The 25,889-nt window shown below is 40.3% G+C and overlaps 1 protein-coding gene across 2 annotated transcripts in view; it reads right to left on the reverse strand.

Annotated features, from left to right (window-relative positions):
- The window catches only part of GNA12 (G protein subunit alpha 12), a 34,117-nt gene extending 10,020 nt beyond the window's left edge, over window positions 1–24,097 (reverse strand). Inside the window, exons 1-2 of one of the 2 annotated variants that reach the window (XM_053364228.1) lie at window positions 23,718–24,093; window positions 10,006–10,221 (exon numbers count right to left, since the gene is read on the reverse strand). In XM_053364228.1, the coding sequence (XP_053220203.1) occupies window positions 10,006–10,221; window positions 23,718–24,044 (543 nt within the window). In that variant the 5' untranslated portion in view covers window positions 24,045–24,093. Of the gene's footprint in view, window positions 1–10,005; window positions 10,222–23,717 lie in introns of both variants that reach the window. The other variant, XM_053364229.1, reaches the window with a different exon arrangement.
- Window positions 24,098–25,889: the final 1,792 nt, after the last annotated feature.

The following is a 25,889-nucleotide window of genomic DNA, read 5'->3' on the forward strand; positions in this document are numbered from 1 at the left end:
TTTTGGAAAACCTCCTCCCTTACAAATGGGGAGGCCTGATGGGCCAAATGTGGCCCAAGGCTGGAGATTCCTCACTCCTGATACAATGATATGCCTGTAATATAAATGACAGTGACACAAAATCAATACCACAGCACTAGCACCTAGGACAAGTGAGAGATGAGTGTCCAATATCTTCAAATCAATAACTATTGCTGAATTAATTTCTAGTCAAGTGAAACAATGTATGTGTGAACTTCACTGTTTGTATACGAGGTGCTTCAATTTCAAGTTATCTCTAATAAGTTTAATGTTGCCAAGCAATCATTTATTATATAAACAGAGTGTGGATATAATAATATGTCCTAAGGTGAGCAAGTATTTCAAGATTTAGGGTGTTTTGAAACACTAAGTACAGTGGTACCTTGTGTTACAAACGCTTCAGGTTACAAACTCCGCTAACCAAGAAGTGGTTGCTCCAGGTTAAGAACTTTGCCCCAGGATGAGAACGGAAATCACGCGCCAGCGATGCAGCAGCAGCAGGGGGCCCCATTAGCCAAAGCACGCCTCAGGTTAAGAACCATTTCAGGTTAAGAACAGACCTCTGGAATGAATTAAATTCTTAACCCGAGGTACCACTGTAGTGACAGGCATAGATTGATATTAAAGTTTTATAACTGTAAAACCAGGGGCATGGAACCTGTGATTCTCTAGAACTGTTGGACTCCAATTTCCAGTAGCCCTAGCCAGCATGGCCAGTAATGATGGGAGTTGTAGCCCAGCAACATCAGGCGTGGGGCATAGATTCCCAACCCCTGTTACAGATACAGCCTGTGAATTACAGTCCACTGGCAATATTTGTAACTCCGATAAAAGCAAATATTCCCCATCCAGTTCCGCAAGTTGGGCAAGAGTATAAATCCTACGTTCAGTTCATTTCCCCCCAAAGGAGACATTGATCTGGAATGTTTTAAGTTTGGGTTGCATCAGATAATTGAGCCGATTCTTACGAATTTGTAAGTGTAAAGAAGATATAACATCAGTTTCACACTGTTGTCTCATAAGATTCACAGTATTAACACTCGCATTAAAAACCAAGTAGTTAACACAGTATGCTTCATATGTGTTAAGTGATATTTTAGTGGAAGTACTAATCTAGAAACCTCTGCACAATAATGGAAATACAAACTTTAAACTGTCTCAATGCCTCTGAAAAATAGTCGGGATTACTGTATACAGATGAACAGAAGGCCAGGAAACTTTATAACAGTTTATAACTGATAGCACATTTGTAAAAGGAGCTAGAATTTTATTAATGTAGCAATGACATCTTTAAAAAAGGAGAGTAAGGCAAACATCATTTTGCTAGAATGCCAATCCTAGTAGCATCAATGCAGTTCAGTGAAGTAGTGCATTGTTCTCTTCAAATACTCTACCAAAAATGTAAGATAAATTCACAAGTGGTCATACATAATGGTTTAGGTGTATGAACTTGCTTAATTCACTTCAATGATATGTTGCTAAATTTTGATGACTACATCCATGTACAGGTACTGAAAGAGCCAATGGGACGTAATGGAAACAGGCTAGGACAAGTTGAAGTTAATAGAATAGTAAACAACTTGCTCTGGGGCCCCTAACATCATTAACTGAGATAAAAGGACTGCCTTCAAAATAAAGCCCTAGCATGCAACTAAGCCACATAATACAGCTATTACTCTGTGACTTAGATACTGAACTACACAATCACATATGGATTAGTCTAGGACTGCAGTTATAGTCTCTAGGACTGAGAACAATAGCCCTGTTCTCAGAAGGCTAAAAGCTTTCACCTAGAGCTTTCCCTAAAAGTCAGGAGTACTGTATACTGAAGAATTTGTACCACTAAGGTAACAACCAAACCTTGGAATACCTTAACTGTAAATAGCTTCAGATTTTGCCTCTGTTAGCTATTGCTATACTTCTTTCCCCTGAAGGCTCTTGTGCAACCCGATGCCTGCATGATACCTAGTAGAGTTCCATGTGAATGCCCACCTACTTCCATATTCTACCTTAAGACTATATGCAGTTTCTTTCTTCTTCTTTTATGCTTTATTAACCATAGTTACATCCATACATCAAAGATATTTTATAGTCTGTAGATCAAACTCATCAAAAAAGGAAAAAAATTTTATTTCCCCCCCCCCCCAGGCGTGGGGCTGGGGCGGGAGAAGCCTGAGCTTCCCCTGACCCCAGCCCCCAGAACAGCCTGCTATCGGCAAGCCTAGGGAGCCTGGCAGGAAGTCGCGCCGGTCTCCCCAGGCTTGTGGATATCTGCCCGAAGCCCGGGGCGTGCTAGTCAGCACGCCCCGGGCTTCTGGATGCAGGCAGCTCTCTGCAAGCCTTGGGAGACCGGCGGGAACTCCCGCGTGCTCTCCAGGCTTGCGGATAGCTTCCTGAAGCCTGGAGAGCAAGAGGGGTCGGTGCGCACCGACCCCTCTCGCTCTCCAGGCTTCAGCGAAAGCCTGCATTCACCCCCTAGGACGCACACACATTTCCCCTTCATTTTTGGAGGGGGAAAAGTGCGTCCTATAGGGCGAAAAATACGGTTTATATCTTCATAAATTTGACTACCCGTCCTTCTCAACATCTTTTCACTCTAATAAACCTATTGCCTAAATTTATCGGCAAAATCATAATAAAATATTGATATGCATCTATATCTATATCTATTTTAACCCATTTAACCTTTATTTACAGAGCTTATTCAAAAGCTGCTACCGAATTTATTTTTTAAGTAACTCTTTAGAGGTTTCCAGTTATCAATGAACTCCTGTTTTTGCTTATCTTCAATCTATTCCAAGAGACTATCTAGTTCAGCATATTCTACAAATTTTAGTAACCATTCTGATCTGATGGGGATTTGGTCACTCTTCCAATGTTTTGCTGTAAGTACTCTCGCAGAAGTGGTGGCATACGGAAAGACTTTCCTTATCTTCCTATATAGATCTGGTGATGTAATACCCAATAAAAATGATTCTGGTTTTTTTTTTTTGGGAAGGATGCATTTAACATTATTTGAAGCTGAGTATGTATGCCATTCCAGAAAGTTTTGATCTTTTTACAAACCCACCACATATGGAGCATGGCTCCACTGGATTCTCCGCATCTCCAACATATATTAGGGACACTTTTGTACATATTGGAGAGTTTAGAAGGGGTTAAATACCAGCGGTATAACATCTTTTGAAGGTTCTCTCTTAATGTACAGCATGCCGTAAAGATCCAATTTACTTTCCATACGTGTTCCCATTGGCTCATATTTATGTTGTAACCAAAGTCTTAGGCCCTTGTGATCACTGAGGACTTAACCTCCTCCTCCTTGACTTCCCAGTCAAGGAGGAGTCAGTATGTTTTGGAGAGGGTTTTAGTTTTAGAATTTATTAGCTCTGATTTAAATCTGGAAATCTCCGTCAAAAATCCTCTTTTTTAAATCACATTTGAAGGTTTCAAATAATTGATAATATTGGAACCAGACTGTGACTTGATCTTTTATTTCTTCAATTTTCAAAAATTTTTTAATTGGTTCTCTTCCTCTATTAATAATGGTTTATAGACAGGCCAATTTCCATTTGTGTTTTTCCTTTTAACAGCAAGAGCTTCAGTTGGTGAGATCCACCATGGCACCTTAGGCTTGAGAAGGTTCTTATATTTTCCCTAAACGACGTAAAGGGAATTCCTGATGACACGATTCAAATTTTTTTTAATGAACTTTAACCTTTCCATAGCCCAGGTATGCATGTCAGCCGAATCTGTTGTTGTACCCTTCCAGGTCCAGCAATTCTGGATTTTTGAGTGTGCACCACTCCTTCAACCACGTGAGACAGCCTGCCTCATAGTACATTCTTAGATCTGGCAGACTATATGCAGTTTCATGGCATTACCACCAGCCAAGTCCCTCCATTTTTGTGTTCATCTAATGTCTTCATCAAATCTGATTAAGAGTTCTGGAGTGCTCAAAAAATTGCATGCTATTGGTATTGTCTGTCAGTATGCTTTTTGCTATATTTTTGTTTTTATCATTGATGTAAAGCATGGTATATAATTTGAATAAATAATAATAATAATAATAATAATGCTGTAAAATTCATTTTAGACTTCTACTACTTATAGCTCTGAAGTAGTATTTTGAGCAGCCAAGCCATAAGTAAGATAAGCTGTCACAATGTTAACACATAGTGTAGCCAACCTTGATGCATAAGGTGTGCCTAGAAATCAAAGGTAAAAATAAGCTTGATAATTGCGGTTCTTGTGGGAAAAGAGATAATCCTCTGGAATTAGTTATTTCTCAGCATTTTAATATTTTTATTCAGTTGAGATATTTTCAAAATAAAGAAGGGAACATTTTGGCTGATAAACCCATGAACCCATTTCTCTCAGTTGAACTGAAAGTAAAGCATCCAACAAAAGACTCTTCTTGCAGGTTCTCCAATGGATCTATATCAGAGATTTAAAAGGTTGCTGAGAGGTTGCTGTTTCAGTAGAAGTGCTAAAACCAGTAAACTAATCCTTTTCCATCACCAGTGGCAGGAGCTGAACAGACCACATCTTAGCTACACAGAAAACACACACATATATATCTACTAAGTTCAAAGCTCATTTGCCTGTCTCACAGATATACAGGTAACTGGAATGTCTCAGAAGAGATTGTTCAACAAGAGATACAATGAACATCAGAAATATGGTACTGCACTGGACTATAGTGATTCAATAATCACAATATATCAGAACTAGTCATAGGATAAGAAATATATCCTATTATTCCATTTGTCACTCTAGGCAAATGTCTCTAGGTGACAACTAAAAACACCGCAATCAAGTTAATGAAACAGTACATGAAGAAACAGTATTCTGAAGAAGTGTGTAAACACATGAAAACTCATACCTAGAAAGCTTATACTTAGTTGGTCTTTAAGGTGCTACTGGACTTTTTTTTTTAAGATTCTTTTAAAGACTGTCTTAAGACAAAAAGACTTGATTCTTTTAAGGGAGTTCTTTTTGGACCATCTTTATTTTTATATATATATATATATATATATATATATATATATATATATATATATATATATTTCATCTTGTTATTTATTAAAACAGGATATGGTTAAAGAACAGGAAAAAGAGATTGGGACAATTCTCACAACAGAAAGTTGTAGGAAATGGGATCTTCCAATGAATGATATTGGGCCTGATGCTTTTAAATTTATTCGTAAATGACCTGAACTTGCAAGTGATCAGTGTGATCAGCAAGTTAGCTGATGACATCAGATTGTTCAGAGCAGTGAAAACACAAAGCAATGGCAAGGAGCTCCAAAAGTATCCTTCAGACTGGATGAAAGAGCATTAAAATGGCAAAGACTATGCAATATAAGAATGTGTGAAGTGATGCACATGGGAGGAAAACCTTAACCGCATGCAAACTAATGGGGTATGAACTGAGGATGACCTACCAAGAAAAATATATTGAGGGTCATGATGTGAAGACAGTTGCAATGTTTGTTTGTTTATTGTTTATTCATTAACTAACATATTGTTTTCAGGTGAACCTCCCAGAATGTTTCACATACAAATCGTTTTTAAAATAATAAGCATCAGGGAAAACTGCACTATGAAAAAACTAGAATAAGCCACACAAAGGGGACCCCCCCCAAATATATATATATGATTGGCAGCTCTTCAGGCTGCTCTGCCTTCCCCTTTCCTCTATGGGCAAGACAGTCCTCCGCTGTGGAAGTGAGAGGCCACCTCAGCTGGAATAGTGGGAGCTAGACAGGCTTGAAGGCTACACTGTTTTGCAGCATAGAGACTTGCAGCATGAAAATACTCGCCCATCAAAATAGTACAGCTGTCCAGACAATGCAATGCAAGATGTCCCTTTAAAAAATGGCACTGAAGACTGGCAAAACATCAGCACCCAAGCTGCAGCATTCCTTGGACTGGGATGCTACTGTTAGCGTTACTGAAGAGGGATGCAAATCATTAGCATTCCAGCACAAAACATGTTACGTAAAGCAATGGCAATCTATTAAAAACCATTTCTTCCTGGTAGACATTTTCTAAGCTTTTTTGCCTGACTTAAATGAATAAATAGAGCTCAGTTAAGCAGCTTCTTTTAGTGATGTGGTAGGGCAAGTTACCCTCTCAGGACACATGCCTGAAGTTTGTTCAGGAGTCAAGCCAAATGAAGCACAAGTCTGCCATAGTCTGAACTGCAGAAGTCAATGTTTGAAACAGAGAAAACATTTGAAAGGTGTCAGTAAATTACTACTCAAAGCAACACTTTCTATATTCTCAAAAAGAACACCTTGAAGATTGTTTCCGGAAACTTTTTTTTATGGGAGGAGGAGAGAGAGAGACACATTAAAACAAATAGTCAAGTCAGCTACTTCACACAGCCTCTTTTCTTTAAACATAACTGGCAACTAGAAAAAAGAAATTATCTTCCTTTTATAATACACAGTCTAGGTGAAAAAATGGATTCATAGCTGTAGATTTTTTAGTTGTGAAACTTGTGACTACAGACATTTTCACATAAAGCCTTTTTTCCCTTTAACTGAAAAAGACTGAAGTTTCACATGCACCGATTCACATCAGTGGTCCATCTTCTGTCACCTTCAACGAACAGTGGCTCTTCAGAGTTTAGATAAGAAGGTTTCCCTGGTTTGGTTACTGGAGTTAGAAGTTTGGGACTCAACAGAGTGAAAAATTTGTAGATTTTGACTGCCTGGGGAGCTGAACAGTTGATGCTGATGTCGAAGCATTTTTTAAGGCTTGGGTCTCTCTCCCCCAACCCCTTCATCTCTCCCCCCACTGCTACACTTCAACAACTAACTATGACCCCCCCCTTGAATAAACATCACACTTGTCCCAGAAAATATTACTGAGGTGGTTTATAAACTGCTTTCTTGCCAGCCTGAACAATACCACTTTTTAGGGAAGCAGAGTTGTGTTCATGCACTAATGCTCTCATTTATCTGCATAATAGGGAAATGATCTACTATACCAGAAAACACCTACAAGATGAGGAACAGGAATTAATGGACAGTCCTATCACCCTGGAAGAAATAGATACGGTCCTCAAAAACCTGAAACCACGAGCTTCTCCGAGAGCTGGTGTTTAATATTAAGGACTATCAAAAAAACCGGCAGAGAGGAATTGAGAGAGAATTAAGAGCCTCGGACGTGAGATCTCCAGGCTGATAGTAGACTAAGACTGATGGACATTTGTTGGGGATTGAAACCGGGAAAGGGGGGGGGGTTGGAGTTTGGGAATCCAAAGGGTGCATAATTATAATCTGTTTTGTTTTTACTTTACTTTGTTATTTGTATGAAAATTGGGGAATTCGTGGAAGGGAATTTGGGTCGACGTTAGAAAAATGTTTTAAGAATGAGTATTGATGCATAAGTATTGATGTTTAAGTTTGGATAAGGCAAAATTGGTTTTTTAAAATGAACTAAATAGAAAAAGGTTAAAATTAGGGATAAGAACTTGTTGAACTAACATTTTGAATTGGAATATAAGAAGGGGAGGTGTGGGGAAGTCAGGGAAATATGTTATAGAAAAATAAGGATTGTGAACGTTATGTGTTTTTAAACCTTTTTGTTTTTTCTTTTTTGATTCTTTTTTAATGTATTAAAATTGAAAATTTCAATAAATATCTTTAAAAAACAAAAACAAAAACCTGAAACCACACAAAGCCCCAGGCCCAGACGGCTTTACAGCAGAATTCTACAAGAAATTCAAAGAACCCCTAATGCCCTACATCACCCGCCTATTCAATGACATCATAAAAAGGGGCCCCATTCCTAAAACCTGGACCTCCTCCAAGATAGTCTCTATCCCAAAACCACTCAAAGACAGCCTCAAAGTAGAATCATACCACCCAATCTCATTAATAAACCAAGACTACAAGATATTCACATCAATCTTGACTAACCACCTAAAATTTTTCCTACACAAATTATTAGCCCCAGACCAGACTGGCTTCATCCCTGGTCGCAATATAACAGATCCCATCAGGAACTACTGAATCTGATTGAACACAGCAAGGCAACTAAACTCCCACTGACAATTACATCCCTAGACATCCTCAAAGCTTTTGATTGCTTAGAATGGAAATACTGGTAACTATTAGCAGTACTAACAAACATGAAATTTGGTCCCAACTTCTTACAAACCCTCTACTCCTAAGCCTCTACCATTTGGGTTGATACAAAAAATGCCAAAGAAAGCAGAAATTACAGGATCTCCAGAGAAAGCAATATATTCCTTTCATATCCAAAGGGGGGGGGGAGCCACATACCAATTATCAAAGAATTCTTATTCTGTAGTTACTCTGCCAAAGATGACACAGACCTGACAATGTAGCTGATATACACAATGAAGCTTTTGTCACCAAAGACTTGCTTCCATAATACAGACAGTGGGACTTACCATGAGACACAGATGGGAGGAAGCTACTTAGTGTGCTTTAAGGGAGAAAGAGGGAAGCAGAGAAAATACCGCTATTGTACAATCCACCCACACAGTGCTAAAGGCTCAAGGTCCCAGGCAAGGATTCACAGCCAGAAACCTGATGCACTGTCTATAAAAGTAGAGTGCCTCAAGTGCTTGGACAGCGCTCCTGTGGTCCTAGACTCTTTCCATTAGGCAATCTGATTTGTTTGCATCCTGGTTTTCCAACAACAAAAACGTTCAGCTCAAAGTGGCTCACAATAATCACATTAGCATTAAAAAACAACAAATATTGCAATCACTATATCAAACACAATAGCATATAAGGAAAACTACAAATTCATCAAAACCATTAATTCAATTCAATAAAGTCATACTAATTCATATTATTGCCAGGATACTTCCCAATTTGGATTAGGAGGAGGTTCTGAGAGAGCAATGGACTGTCACCATAAACTTGATGCTGTTAATGAAACTTTGCACTTTGCCTCAATTCACAAGTCACAGTAAACCATAATTCATGGCTGCCATGAGTGTCTCCTGAGCTGTTTGTTTCCCTATCATTAGCACACACAAGTTCACAACCCCCAATTTAGCATTATATTAGAACAAGGGATTGCACTTTGCTTCACTCCAAAAAGCCCCAACCAGTAAGCCAAGAGCAAACCTTGGCTACAAACTGTAGTTTGTTGTGAGCCAAACAAACCAGAATCCATGGATGAGACACAACACAAAGCCAGAGATTGCATTTGTCTCATCCTCCTGCTAGGGGAGAACAGTGAAACAGACCATAAAGCTGTGACCACAGTAAACTATTAACTAGAGCTTACTGGGATGTGTGAACTATGCCTTTGGTTAAATAACCTGTGCTTCAGTTCTTACCTTTAGACCAGTGGTTCTTAAAAGGGTGACAAAAGCTTCATTGTGTATATCAGCTACATTGTCAGGTCTGTGTCATCTTTGGCAGAGTAACTAGAACTCCTGTGGCAGGAGAGGATGGCATGTGTGGTGGGAAGATTCAGTGACAGACAACATTATATTTTGAGAATGATTCCTGTTCTTATGTGGCTACATAGTTTTATAGTTTCTGGATGTCCCATGATCATATTATGAAGTAGTTGTGTTCTATGTTCTAAATCAACCACTGTTAGGTGTTGTTTCCTTTTGTTTTCCAATGTATTTCTTATTTTAAAAAATGGTATGGTGTGAGCAAATTTTTATTCTGAAAGTGTGGTGCAGAGAAAAAAGTTTGAAAACCACTGCTTTGGATAAACTTAAAACTTGCTCTGAGTCAGACCTACCATTCTACTGAATATTTGCTACATAAAATTCTAGAAAGCCCTCTAAAACTAAAGATACTCACTAGGCTACTACCACTGCTTTATGGCCAAATTATGCTCATGCTATATGATACAAATGAATCCATATCAATTGTCATGTTGGGTGGAGCTGAGAGTTGAAAATGGATGGTGGCAATAATACTCTAGCCCACTTTCACCATGAACTGGTAACAAAGTTCTGTTTGGCATACTCACCAGCTGATATTCACTTCGACGGCTAAATGCCTCCTTGATCCCAGCATCCTTCCACAGGCAAGTCAGGGCAGGTACATACAACTGGAACGTAGAAGGCTCAATGGGCACCCCAGCTTTATTTTCAAAGGCCATTAGAAACATTCCATGCTTCTCATTCTCTGTATACTGCCAAGGGATCCCTAGTTTGTCCCGTGCATCGACTAGAACCCTGCAGCCCTAGAGGAACAGATAAATACACTTAGTGACCAAAGAAAATACTATTACATTGAAGGAAAGAACTATATAAAATGAAGAATTGAAATGACACTTAAAACCAATCAATTTTTTAATATATATATCTGGCTGTGATAAAATATGAGATGAAGTTAAAACACCTTTATGTAAGTGGCAGTCTGTCTTTGTGCTGTATCATGGCATTAGCTAATAGTAATGGCAGAAGTGAGGGCTCCTTACCTGCTCATCTTGCAGGAGGAGTCAGGAACATTTAAAAGCATCTCTATCTGCTTCACCTTCAGCTTCTACCCTCTTTTCCAGTTTATCTACACACCCTAGCCTGTCCTACTAGCCATTTTTCAACTATTGGCATCCCTAAAAAGGAAAAACTCTGTGCATACTCACATTAGGTGCCACAATTTTGTGAAAAATAAACGGCCCCTTACATTGGTTATATGAACTCGAGTCAGGACTCTAACCAAGACCTTAGCTTTTGCTGAGGATAGAGGGAAGAGGCCTATGTGGTGTTCTGGCAAGCTTCAGGAAAGGTCTGAATTATGGAATCTTCTAGCAGTGTGCAGTTATGTGATTTCTGACCAGTCACTTCAATAAGTTTTTCTTCCTTACTAGTTACCGTAAACGCAACCCCCAATAAAATGTATTTGGATCACATACAGTAATAGCATTCCAAGCAGTAAGAGTTCACAAGTCCCAAAACCAATCTATTTCTCCTTGTAATAGATCAAGCCATGAAAATAAAAACCATGAGAAATACTGTCAACTTGCTAGAACATGCAATGAACGATTTTGTATACAGAGGCAAAGCATCCTCATTTAGTATCCCCTAGAAACAATGCAATTCTTTCATACTGTGCAATTCCTTAAAAATACTTTCATTATGGACCCTTAGTCAAAGAGCACTGTACTTATCACAGATCTGAGTTGATATGATCAGTTAACATCAAAATTTGTTTTGTTGCCTTCTATCTATAGAAGACTTGCATTAAGCACATTTAACCTCAGATTTCAAACATCCATACCAGACTTCAATCTTCTAAAGAAGATTGAATAAGGGGGCTGATTAGAAAGCTTTAACTAAATATTTTCTTTTTATCCAAGCTTCACAGGTATTAATTTTCTCCCAATTTCTTTGCTTTTGGAAAGCAGGGAGACAAAGGAAGCCCAACTATAGAATCCTTAGTTGCAACTTCTGTTCATTATGACTAATGTCATTTTCAAAAATGTAGGCTTGTCTGCTGTAACCACACAAGGATTATAACAGTAAGCATTGCCCTACCCATATTTACTTTTTAAAATTTTACATGATGATACTTATTCAGGAGCTCTTTTATCCCACCCGCCAAGCATCAACCTCAGGATTCATTCCTACAGTTAAGGAGTACACCCAAGAACTTTAATGCTGAAGATCAAGGATAAGAAACAAGCTTCAGTGCAAGATTTACCAGTAAAATATCATGAAGAAGCAGGTTCAAGGCTGCTAGATTTAGCAATGTAGGAGAGTTGCAGCTTCTCCAGTATTCCAGCAAAAGGGCAGCTAATTAAAATTTTTCAACTATCCATTATCAGGTTGGACTCTTTCTAATGCAGTTTCTCTAATGTAAACACTGAGCCACCCTGAATGACTATTACTTCATCTCCATACAATTTAATCCTTCAGATAAACTGTTCAAAGAGCATGCATTCAACACAAGGCATAGTACAATTATTAAAAGCCTGTAAAAAGGAAGCTATGAACTCAAGGAATGCAGTTAACATTCTTTTTCACTGAACTGCAACTAAGAGTTTTAAAAACCTGCTCCCATTCTCAAGTATTTGGTTTGCCAACAACAATGTTTACTGCTTTAGCTGGGGTTTTCCATTTAAGAATAAATCAAAGGTGAAATGATACAGTCAAAAAGCAATTTTAAATTGCGAGGTCATTTTAAGGAGTTAAACCTTATCCCAATGCCCACCGCATAGAAGTTTCTATTATGGGTAAGATGCATTACCAGAATGAAAGAGATTTAAAACAAATGTTAAAAGGCTAATCAAGCTATGAAACTCCCATCTTACTCTTCCAGAGCATTCTTTGCTACAACGTTAATGAACAGTACAAATGAGTATCTGAAGATATTTTGCATTACATACATTTGTATCCAGTTTGTAGAATGGTATGGAAAACAATAGAACAATTGCAAGAAAGCTATTAATATTGTAGCCATATTGTGCTTGCTACAGCCTATTATCTTCCACTCGCCTCTTAAATTGGGTTGCAAATATGTATGCGTCATCCCTGCCCATAGAAGCTAGCTCTGACCTTTCACCTGCTAAGGCTCCAGTGTTCTAAAGTTCTTTAAACTCATCTAGATGCAGTCTTGTTTCACTCCAGCAGCTTTCAAATGGTTACCATTGCACAGCTGCAGCCCTTGCCTGAAAGATTTCCTACACTGGGGAATGAGATCATAATAGTTTCCTATCAGAACCATACTCATTATCTTCTTCTGTGGTGCTTGTTCGCATGGAGTGGCTGCTCTTTTTTATTTCACCCCTCTTCAAAATTATTTCCAATAAGTGGCAAAGAGAAGTATAACTCTCCCAGATAGTCATTTTACGACCAATAGGGAATAATGGTATTTTGACTTATTTAAGTACAATGCTATAAATAGTGCTTCTAAGAGTTACAATATTACTTTGGGGATTTAAATCCAGTGTCCATCAATCAGCAATTCCTAAATTTCATGAATGTGTACACAGAACAAGAGGATGACGTGCATCCAACACCTACCTGTTGCCTTACATTTCACACAAAACTAATCCTAGTCCCTAAATCAAAGCTTTCCTGAGCAACCACTGCTAGTATTCTGGCAACTTGTTCACAACTTGCCCACACAAATCTGTACTGGCAGATTTAAAAGTTTGATATAGTACTAGTGGGGAGTGCCCAGCGCTGTCCAGGTATTTATAGAAACAAAAATAAAGCTTTTGTATTAAAATTTAAAAAAGTGGAATCTGTGACTTTGGGCCTGTTATGCCAAAAACTGGGGAAAGACAATCTAGTGTTATGTTTTGGTCTGCCAACTTGATTCAAAATGGCATCCAAACATCACTGAAGACTGCTGCCCCCACCTAAAAAACCCTAATGCTGTGTTTGGCAAAGGTATCTCCTGAGGTGTCCAAATGTATAGAACAGACAGACATACAAACCACTTTCCAAATATACAGTAGATTAACAATCACATTCACATAAACATAAGGACTGGATAGTGGCTAACGTTTCTCATTCTGCTGCCCATAACATCAGTGTCTTTTAAAAAAAATATTATTTATTTATTTTTCCCTTACTGTAAGTTGTCTTGGGGTCGGTCTGCTATCAGACAGAAAGGCAGGATATAGAAATATATATAATAAGTTGTTCTTCTGTTGATGCATACTCTGTAGTGTTTATGGTCATGTACCAAAAAGTGAATGACAAGCAAATCCAGTTTAAGGTGAATGGTAGATCACTGGCTCCCCTCAAAGAAGCTCAACAACTTTGGCTGCCCTGAACCTCCACAAAAGGTCTGAAGAGTGACAACATGAGAATGGGCCTTTTCTGTCGTGGCTCCCCATTTTTGGAATGCTTGCCTGGTGCCTTTGTTACATATCTTTAGGCTCCAGGCAAACATTCCTTCTGTCTCATGCCTTTGGCTAATTAAACAATCAGCAGTATTTTAAACTAGGGTGTGTGTGTTTGTTACTATGTTGCGTATACATTTTTGTGTTTTTATATCGTAAATATCCTTGGATGTGATCCTTGATTTAACAGCAGCAAATTTTTTTAGTAAATAATAAAAAATACAGTAAACTGTTATACGTGCACAGTGACCAATTTTAGTTAGAATTTCTGCTCATTTAAAAGCAAACCACTTTCTCTGACTCTCATGCTTCAGAGCCATTATGGGGATTAAAAATAGGGTAAGATTCCATAACTCAACCTGACCTTTGGAATAGGCAGAAAAAAGAACTAGTAACTAGGTATTAAGAAAACATCTGCAAACTTTGTATTAAGAAGATGTCTGCAAACTTGACATGAAGGCTGGCAACATTAATCCCGCCATGTGGGAGTCCATTGCAGACAACCACAGTGCCTGGAGACAAGTCAGTCAGGTTGTGTATCCACAGCAATGACCAGTGGAGAAATGACCATTGGGAGGAGTGAAGGAATCCCATGGTGCATCTGTACCAATGAAACTGGATACGAACTTAATTCGTTCTGGAGGTCCATTCTTAACCTGAAACTGTTCTTAACTAGAGGCGTGCTTTCGCTAATGGGGCCTCTTGGTGCTGCTACGCCACCAGCACATGATTTTTGTTCTCATCCTGGGGCAACGTTCTCAACTTGAAGTAACTCTTCCAGGTTAGCGGAGTAACCTGAAGCGTTTGTAACCTGAGGCGGTTGTAAGTAGAGGTTCTACTGTACCTTCATCTGCCCCAGCCGCAATAAAGCATGTCCCATCTATATTGGTCTCTACAGCTGCAGCAGGTGCTGTAACATTTCAATGGTTTGACTTTACCCCTGATGGCACACTCTTCCATTATCTCTCAAGACAGATGCCAACTGCAAGTATTATAGAAAAAACCCACCCAACTGCTTCTCTAAAAACATGCATTTTATCGGCATAATACTCTCATGGCAGATTATTTCATGTGCTACTCCTGAGCTCCAAAGTCACCACCAACTTCAGCACTAAATATTAAGTAAATAACATGAATATTTTAAAAATACAGACCTTTTAAAATATGCTAACAGTTTCTCCTAAACATTTGCATCACATTTGACAAGATTATGGGAAGAAGAGCCTAGAGATTTGGAACACGGGAGAATATAGTGTTTATATATTACAAACCCTATATTTAGTGCTGGGCAGCAGCCTGGATGCATTAATACCATTAATGAAAAGATTGTCATATCGCAGCATCCAGGATGCATGTTCTACTATGATTTTTAGGAGGCCAGTAGAAATTCTTAACCTTATTGGCATGGGAGAAAAGTAACTAAAATGGTTCCATTTTGCTGCCTGAGGAAACCTATCCAACACACTTCAAACATACATAATCTGGCCTTTATGAGTCTTGCAAACACAAAATCAAAGCAAAGAATCTTAAATATTTCCATATATTTCATCATTCATTCAAATGCTGCTATTCCCCAGGTGAGCAGTGTAAACATCAAGATTTGTATACAGAGTTAAAAGACTAAACACATGAACAAAATACAATGCCCTTTACTTAGCCTACAGGAACTTAACAACCCAATCTTTGTATTTGTAACTGCAGTTATGTCTGTAAACTATAATACGACTCTCTGTCTCCAAGTAAATCCAATGAAAGGGAGAAGGGATTTTGAGAGTTGTCTTAATGCAAACAAAAAAATGATGGTTGGACTCTGGGAGATGCAAACTGATTAGAGCTACTTATTGGGAGTGCCCCAAACATCCATGATAAGGATTATAATCAATATTACATTGTATTACAACTGAATAGATCCAACACAGAATTTGTGCAATAGTTGTTAAAGTGTTCAGACTGAAATTGCAGGACTAGAAAAGACCTTAGAAATGCCTTACTTTAAGAGAGAAAAAACACTGAATATTTAGCTTCCAAAGCATATTAAACTTTCCCAGGTTAGAGTTACACTTCTTACTCTTACAAACACCTGGCAGCAGGGGTGGGAAACTTTTCTACAAACATTAACATTGGGATACCTATTTGGACATATATCAATCTGCAAGTATAGATTAAGATGGATGTATTGATGTTTGTTGTATTGTGAATGTGAGCTGTTTTTTCTTCTTTTGTCCCCCCCTTTCTTTAATAAATTTGCAATTAAAATATCAATTCTAGTTAACTAAGAGAGCTGTAACCTGCAAACAAAAACATCAACCTCATTACCAGATTACTAGAAGAATGTACCTGCCAAGGTAGCATCTTTTTTAAAGAAAGGATGCAAGCAACAAGTCAGGATCTTACAGGTTTTCCAGCCTAGCCTCTATCCCAGAACATCAGAGGAAAGCATTATTAAGCATCACCTCACAACCATTGCTCTACCAAGGAAAGAGCCAATTCTTTAAAAGCAAGAGTTCATCTGGAAGACATCAAGACCCATTGTGTATCTTCAAGGAGTGTTTTGTAACAATAGTTAACTCTTACAGTACTATGAATGCTAAGAACTATGTTTTATACAAATCGCTATTTTACTATGAAGAAAGAATTATTTACTACTAAATGGTGATTGTATTCATTAGCATATGTCATAATGCATTTTGTGTTTTAATAGAATAGTAATAATAATAATAATAATAATAATAATGACTCATGTTCACACAGTGAGGTTTGACTGTTTCCTCTTCAAAAGGGAAGTTCCTCATGTTTCATGACAAACCACTTTGGAAATTACTGAAATTATTCAAAGCTAACTATTATGCAGGATAGGGTGGTGGTGGAAAGGAAGGGGCTACTAAGGAAAATAGAGGATTGTCTTTGCTCTTGGGTATGCAGGAGTAGTTGAGGAATTCTTCAGACTGTGGCAATTCTTGCTGAAATTTATGGCTCTACAAGTTCAGGCATTTCAGAGGAACAGTGCAGTCCTTACCAAGAACACTACACACATGATGATAAACCCATATGGAAATAAACCAGATTTCAGCTCCTAAGGTTACACACTGCCAGCTGACCACCAAAGCAACAGCAGCTGACTTTTGTTAGTCCAAAGGCTGCATTTGCTGATGACTTTGATCTAGCAAGTTAAATTAAAGTCAACTTTAAAACTGCACTGGAGAGTAAGGTCCATTGAACATAGAGGGATTTACTTCCAACTAACCATTTATACAATAGTACTGCATGAGTCATGTGATTGTCAGATGTGCTAATTTAGGTGTTTTATATACTTTTCTATTCCAGGTGGATATACTGAACTAATAAGAGTCTGTGTATTCCCAACACTAGCGCTTCTCATAAAACACTGCCCTGAAGCTTAGCCTTGGTTAACAAGCAAAACCATCATTAACCAATGACTATTTACTTAAGCCAAAGCAAAACTGATGTTTGGGAAGCCTGCCCCATAAAATGCTAGGAAAATCTACGACTCTAAACCATTGCCTGCACTAAATGGAAAAGTAAATTTTGGATTAGGGGCTTACATTCAGCATTTTGTTAACTGTGTGTCTTCTCTGTAATAGAAAGATTTTAAAAAGACAGGATGATACCAGAAGAGTTTCAAAAACAAAAATAATCTAAATGATATGCAAGTATTGCCATTGTTTACCAATTGCAAGTATTACCTTGGCGTATGAATGCATTTCTATAATCTGTATCTAACACCTAAGAAATAGGGAAGGTTTCAATAATTGGTTACTCATGATAAAAAATGATGTTCTAAAATGGTAACATAAAAAATTGAATTTGATTTAATTTTTAAGCTTAGCTTAATATGTTTCTCTTCTAAAAAGAAACCTGGTTTAATATGAACTTAAATTCAAATTTATAATGTCATGAAACTGAATTTATGATCCCTTCATGAAATAGTGGTTTTCTTTGAAGAGAAAGAATGAGGAAGAAAACATCTTCATCAGTCATTACAAGATTTAGGTAGGTAGCCGTGTTGGCATGAAACAGTCGAAATATATTAAAAAAATAAAAAATAAAAAATTACCAAGAACAAACTTAGTTGGTCTCTAAGGTGCTACTAGTCATTACAAGGGTACAAGTACAGTACAAGAGTTCATATATTATGGTTTGATACTGTGCATCAATTAGCAAGTCATTTTAAGCACTAGAATTCAGGTGGCGATATCTTATATCTCACCAGGATCATCTATTGAGTTCATGCAAATTATCTTGCATTTCTGTTTTGTGCCCAGTTACCTGAGCTCTGTGTTGTGTTCAATTCTTAAACTATATGTAGTGTGGACATTAATTTACTATAAAGCGGAATAACACTGTTTTGTTCCATTTCCATCACCACTCCCTTCTACAACAAGTATTACCCTTGGTGTATGAATGCATTTCTATAATCTGTATTTAACACCTAAGACATGTTACAGCCCTATTTTATGCATATTTCCCTGGAAGGGAGTTCCAATTTGTTTGGTGGGACTGGTTGCCAAATAAGGATGCACAGGATTCAAAACTTAGCTTTCAAGTAAGCATTCTTACTTGTGCATACACCTTATCTGTAAGCAAACATAATTCTATAGTACATAAGAATTTTGCTGAAGGGTTACATAATGGCTCTATTTGGCTAAAAACTAATACAGTCTAATTGTTACAGTAACCAGGCAAAACATATGCTTGTTAGGGAAGTGTGAATTTATAAGTGGGCAACTGGATTTAAACTGGGGTTTTTCTTCTTAGTGATTTAAATCAATCCATCCACTCACTTTTAAGTTATGTTTTCTCTATATGGATACATATTTCATCACTTTTCCTAACCTCAAGATTACAAACCCTCTTCTTGGCTGTCAAATGGAAGCACACATAAAATCTGTGAAAGTACTAGAACAGCAATATTTTCTTTGACAATGACAGATGGCCATTCAATTCAAAAAGGCTGCATTTTTATAGCAGAAACAGCAACTATTTTCAAACCCTGAAGAGCATAATACAAACACCTATCTTCTTTACACAAATAGTCATTAAAATATCACAATAAATGATTGTGTAATTAATCTTAATGAGGTAAATGAAAATGAAATTTCCCTAGAAGGCCTAAATGCTCTTGTACTGCTTGCTAAAGTGAAATACTTCACAGGTTCTCTTCTAGGGTTTAATGTTAGGGACAATATTGATTAATAGTTCAGTGAATTCAGTAAAAATGCAGAGTGTCAGCAACAGAACCACATAGGTTTTTTCTTTTCTTTTAAAAAGAGCCATTAAAAAATAACAATAAATGCTCAGTTACATGTTCGCTTAGGACAGTGAACACATCCAAATCCCATTAGTCAGCACATACTTGTATGTTCTAAGAGCAACTGAAAAATGTATCCCACTTGCCACTTGAGCCAGTGGTCTTATAAAAAATAACAATTCTGATAATAAAAATCAAATGAAACTACAGAACTCCAATGTTCATTGTCATAAGGACAGTCTTAAAAGGCAAACACTACATCACACCAAGTCAGAATACACAATTTTTGCTTTTATAATACCAATACAATAGCTCACAACCTGATAATGCTCTTGCACATGACTTCTATAACACAAATTGTCTTGTGGAATGATACTATACTCCTATCCACTTGCATGTTACCAGCAGAAATTCAGTGCCACATCCACAGCTCTTCACATTTCTGTGCCTAAGTCACAAGCAGACAATAATACAAGGTGATGTGAGAAGATCACGATGTGCCTGTACCAAAGGGTACCGCCTTCATTAACTCCAGGATGACAACTTCTCCCTCCTTGTCCTACTGAAGGGTTTCTAAATCCACTCATTTAAAGCTACCCTTCAGTCCACTGCTGTATCTGAGCATGGATGCACCTTCTTTCATTTTACCTTTTCCCTGTTTCCTCTTCAACTGTTCAGTCCTCATGCTCTTATTTCTTACAGCTAAACTATGTTGCTGGGTTTTAAAAAGCTGAGTATTATTTCTAGTTTATGCCAGTCCTGCATAAGGTCTTCTTCCCATTTATAAGCTCCTTTAGCACAGCAGCCAACCACCCACCCACCCATCTTGCAGCTTATTGTGATTGCTTGGTTTCAGATACAATTTGCCCACAATATGATTATGAACACATTTTTCAGAGCAAATTTATATCCTTATTTCCAAGTAGGGGCTTGTTTTTCAAGGGCTGTGTAACATTCAAGAACACTGTGAGCATTACCACAAACATACTAGTAATACTGTGGCAAAGAAGAAGAAAACCAACTTCTGTAACACCATAAAAACTAACATGTTTATTATTGTATTAGTTTGTAGAGAAGAACATCTGATAAAGGAGGTTCTTGGCAATGAAAGCTCATGCTATAAAGAATTGGTTGTGTACAGCAGCAGAGCTTTTTTTAAATGAACCTAACAATTAATGCATCTCTTCAGAAGCATTACAGTATAGTTGTCAAAACCAATAGCCTAGAACCTGCTTGTAATATTCAGGTTTATATTGTCTGTACAACAGAAAATGTGGATTCCTGGTATTTTTAAAGGAAAGTTTTTTAACCCTGAAGGCTGGGGAGCTATATCTAAAAACAAGTCTGTGCAGTTGGCAGGGTGTGCATATCTTGCTGAGTTCCTTCTTCCTCCAACTCTACACCTCCCCTCTTTACTTATTAGTATATATTCTAAGACAGCAATATGTGCAAATGGCTAGGTTTGAGTTGAGTTGAGTTGAATTTGTTCTGAGGTGGCCAGTGTGGACATACTGAGTCCACATACCATAGGTTCAACACCTGTTATTCTAGATGTCATTTTAATACATTGCAATTACCAAGGTCAGCTTCAGTGACCCTTCTAACCAGGTTTGCAAACTGTAATTTAGAGCATTGCACAATCAGCAAGAAGTCTGGTACATATACAATTCTAAGCAGAGCTAAGCTCAAAAAATAGAAGAGAGAGGGAGTTCTCACATAAGAGGAGAGAGAAATAAGCTTACTTTCCCATGGTTAAAAACTGGACTGGCACAGGTGTAACTCTGCCCAGATTAATAACTCCTTAGCTCACTTTAGCCACACACGTGCATTTTCATTCAACTCTAAAGGGAGATGGGCAATTTTCATCTATTTCATTTCAACACATACATTAATGGTGACCTGTGGATTTTGATCCATGTCAATGACAAAGCAAAGAATAAGAAAGCAGCCAATATTCCACATTCTGTCACTCTTGGAAACACGGATGCTGGAAGAGGACACTGACTGTCACAACTCTTAAAATATGCAACTCCTTCCCCATAGAGGTATGCCAAGGATTGTCATTATATAGCCATTTGCGGGAGATACATTTCCTTATCCTGGCTTTCAACATTTAAGTAGTATGAATTTTGTGAGACCATCTATATTGTCTGAGGTACAGTCTTCAGTTTGTTTTAAATTGTTTTATTGAATTTGAATATGTTTTGCTTATATGGTGGTAAGCTACACTGGAACTGTGTGATGAAGGGTGCGTAAACTCCTTTCCAGGGGGTCTATATACTTGGTGATGGCATAAGTTTCTATCATCCCATCCTCCATTTCCAGAAACCTGGAACTGGGCCCTTCTCTCCTCCATGTCAGTCTCGGGAATTTAGGCAGGAAGGTTACACCAAGAGGTAATGGAGAACATCATTACTTCTCACACCTGGACATACCACAAAGGGAAATCATGTAATCTGCACCTCCCACACAATTCCATTTGAACAACAGACAATCAAAAACATTGAAACAGAGCCATAATCCAGGAAGTGTGGGACAGGGCTATTCAGGATGCATAGGAGAAAGAGGGAAGAAATGAGAACTGGAACACTGAGAGAAGTTGGCTTCCAAATATTGGTCTTACAGGACTATTTCAAGAATGGTTTGCACAACACAGTAAGCTAAACTGTGGCTCACTGGGACCACACAAGTACATGGCCTTCCATAGACCTTGCAGTTTCTTTGCTCCTTCCCCAGTCCTTTTTTGTTCCTACTCTGAACTAAGTAATGGTTTGGTTTACCATGTTATCCAAACCGGGACTTATGGTTATGCTCTCTTTCTCATTAACCATGATCTGCACTCAACAATAAACCATGGCTAGCAATGAGAGAGCTTAACCATAAGTCCCGGTTTGGATGACATGCTTAGCTCTGAGGTACAGGAGTAAAGCAGCTGTGATCTTCTCTCTGGGAGTCCATATGTTTATGCAGTCCTGGTAAGACATGGTTTGGCTTATCCTTTTGTGTCAACCAACCCAATGGATACAAAGTTGTATGAAGCATTGCAGGGGATGGACTAGATTACTCTTTGGGTCCCTTCTAACTCTACAATTCTATGATTCCAAGTACAGTGGTACCAAGAATACTGTTCCAAGAATAATTCAAATAAATTATAGAAAACATTACTTAGGAAAAGCAATATAATGCCACCTAGCATAACACCGACAGCCCATCTCTTTGTACCCACATTGGTATCACCTCCCCCTTACACAACTCCACCCGTCGCCTAGCTCTCCTACCTTACAGGATCATTGTAAAGTTGAACTGGATGTATATGAAACACATACATTGACGTGTGGGGGAAAGTAGCATACAGTAATAATCATTTTATTATTATGACTTGACAGGCTGCCTTCCATATATTCCTCCAGTTTATTTTATTAAATATACTTACAGCACAGCTTTCTAGTTATTAATCAAACCATTCAAAACAACACACAATTCCACCACCAGTTGCCTGCTTCTCATCTCCTACCTTACAGTGTTACACACTGTAACTGAGGGAATACAAAACACACTTTCCCTCAGAATCAATGCACACTAAACAGAACGCATAACAGCCTCACCACACTCATCCCACCCATCGTCTGGCTCCATCTCACAGGGCTGTAGTAGGGTTTATACAATTGTATGAGATGTGCTAGCACTGTTTTCCCCAGTCATCTGCTTCAGTATGCCTTACACTCCCATTTTATTTCAACCTACTTATTCAGGGCATTCTGTACACCACTCAAAACAGCATTCCTAAGTCAATGCAAACCTTTGGACCTCCAGATGTTGCTGGACTCCAACTCTTATCATCCATACCTATTGGCCATGCTGGCATTAGAAAAGCCTTGCTGAAAATTGAATTATCATCATCATCATCAGGCCAAGGGCCCAGCTAGTCCAGCATCCTCTTCTCCCAGTGGCCAACCAGATGCCCCAATGGCAAACATGCAAGCAGAACCTGAACACAAGAGCCCACTCCCCTCCTGTGTTTTCCAGAAACTGGTATTCATAAGCTCTGCTCCCTCAAGGACTGTGCAGCCAAAGCATAGCCATCATGGCCAGGAGCCACTGACAGCCCTTTCCTCCTCCACTGATTTGTCTAAACCACTTTTAAAGCCAGGCAAATTGGTGGCCATCTCTGGCTGCAGTGGGGGTGAGTTCTGTAGGCTGACTCTGTGTTGCATGAAGAATTTGACCCGACTCTCCCAACGTCCGGCAGTGTAACAACCAGGACGTGGGAGGCCAGGGTTCAAATCCTGACTCTGCAAGGAAGCACGCCGGGTGATCTCGGCCCTGTCATCGTCTTCCTGTCAACCTAAACCTACTTCCGGGGGTTCTTGTGAGGGGACCCTGCACACCCCCTTGAGAGGGAAGCTGGGATACAGAGGGGGCAGGCAAGCCAGCAAGCAAACCAGCCCAGCGGTGTCCAGAGGGACCCCCCTGCCCTCAAGGCTTAAGACACGTCAAGAAAGGAAAAACGGGGCAAGGAGGGATGAGGAAAAGCGAAGCCACTCCCTCCTAAGCATATGCCATTTATTGAAGCTTACCCCCCTTTTTAAATCTTTCCCCACCTTCCCCCGCTCACCTTGAGGGCGTTCTCGTAGATGGTGGCCCTGAACTCCAGCAGCGCCTTCTGGTCGAACTCGCGGCCGTGGATGATGCGCATCTGCTTGAGGAAGGTGGACTTGCCGCTCTCGCCGGCGCCCAGCAGCAGGATCTTGACCAGGCGCCGCACCGAGCGCCGCTCGCGGGCCAGCATCGCGTCGATCTCGCGGCTGCGGCGCCGGGCCTCGCGCTCCGCGTCCCGCCCGCCTTCCTTTCCCCCTTCGCCCGGCGGCGGCCTCTCGCCCCGGCCCGACGCCGCGTCGGCCGACAGGAGGCAGCGGCTCAGGGTCCGCACCACCCCGGACATGGCAGGCCGCGGAGAGAGGAGGAGGACGACGACGGAGGGCGGCGGGCAGAGGAGGCGTCAGGCAGGGGAGCCGCGGGGGCCGCTCTCGGGCCTCGGAGGGGGCGGGCGGCGGGCCACGACGGAGCTAGGAGACCACCGGCCCGCCCATCGCCCCTCCTCACCCGGCGGCGGAGCTGAGGGCGCGGCCCGCCGCGGTTGGCGGAGGGAGGAACCGGCCGCCGCCGCCTCAGCGATTCCCCCTCAGAAAAAGGCTTCTCTTCCCTTCCCCCCCCCCGTCAGAAAAGGGCGGGAAAAGGAGCCCCTCGCGCGCCCCTGCACCCTCAACCGTCACTTTCCGGCCGTTGGTCTTCCCTCAGGAGGGAGGGGGCGGGGGGGGCAAACAGCGGGGCGACTCGCTCTGCCTTCGCTCCCACCGTCCGACTCGCCGCCGCCGCAGACTCTCGCCCGCCCCGCCCACTTTCTTCCGCACGCCCACCAGGCGGAGGGGCGGGGCGAGGCAGCGGGGGGGGGGCGGGCGGACGCCCTCTCTCAGCTCAATGGGAGAGAAGCATCTCTCGCAAACTAGTCTCTCATTGGGAGAGACCTATGTCGCTCCAAGCCGGTCGGTGGTTTTTCTTTTTTTACCCCTGTCGAGTGAGCTCGCTCTGGACTGCGGGGCGGGGACTTTGTAAAAAAAACCCCGAGAGATTTATGTGGGGGGGAAGAGGCGGGGTTAGACGCCCCCGCCGACCAATAAGAACCGTGCGGAGGGAAGGGAGGGGGAAGGGGATTAGTCCAGGAGGGGTTAAAAAAAAAAAGGAGACAGGAGGAGGAGCTCCTCCCCTTCACGGGAGAGGTAGTGGGAGGAGTTTTCCCATGCTGAGAATGGCAGGGAGGCTGACGGCTTCGCTCATTGGATGGGGCGTTGGAGTGACGTCAGTCGGGAAAATCATGAATGGGAAAAGAGGAAGAGGGCGGTGCTCGTAGAGAGATGCGCTCGAGGGGGCGGGGATAGTAACCCCCTGGTAAGAGACGGGAAATGCAGAGCAAGAGCAGCCTCTAGAGATGTCTGTCCGGCGTCTTCTGGAATATAGGGCATGATGTTGTAATGATCTGTATGTTTTAATAAATCTCATGCCTATATAAGCACGTGTTTTTTATATTGTGTTTTTATGATGTGAACTACCTTGAGATCTATGGATAAAGGGCGACATACAAATTTAATAAATAAGAATAATAAATCACACACACACATTCTACCAATGTTTCCTTGCTTTTTAATCCTAGAATTGTAGAGGCATACCAAGGGCCATCTAGTCCAACCCCCTGGAATGTCTACTAAAGCATCCCTGACAGGTGGTGATGACTGCTACGCCCCCCACCCCCAAATGTTTTATTATATCTGTTTCTATTTTAGCTGTAAGATGCCTTGAGTCCCTTTCAGGGAAAAAGACAGGTTATAAATGAACACAACAATGATATAGGAAGCCTCCAAATCTACAGGGCCACCTTCAACACCTGCTGCCCTTCCAGATGTTTCGGGCTACAACTAGGGTTCCTGTGAGCTGTAGTCCAAGAGCGCCAGTGTGGTGCAATGGTTAGAGTGCTGGGCTATGAGCTGGAAGGCCTGGGTTCAAATCTCCACTTTGTTAACGGATAAATCGGAGGGCTCCCTTGGACAAGAAAGAAGGACACCAGCCAGGAATACCAGAGCAAAACAGCAGCCACTAGGCTTGGTCTTTATTGAAGACTGTCATGACAGGACTCCCACCTGCCACAAGGTGGAACAAGATGGAAGCCCTGTACAAAAGAGAACCCAAAATTTCATTAGCTGCTAATCCCCATGTTACACCCCCTCAAACTACA

Source organism: Podarcis raffonei, chromosome 14, assembly GCF_027172205.1.
Source record: "Podarcis raffonei isolate rPodRaf1 chromosome 14, rPodRaf1.pri, whole genome shotgun sequence".
Taxonomy (NCBI): domain Eukaryota; kingdom Metazoa; phylum Chordata; class Lepidosauria; order Squamata; family Lacertidae; genus Podarcis; species Podarcis raffonei.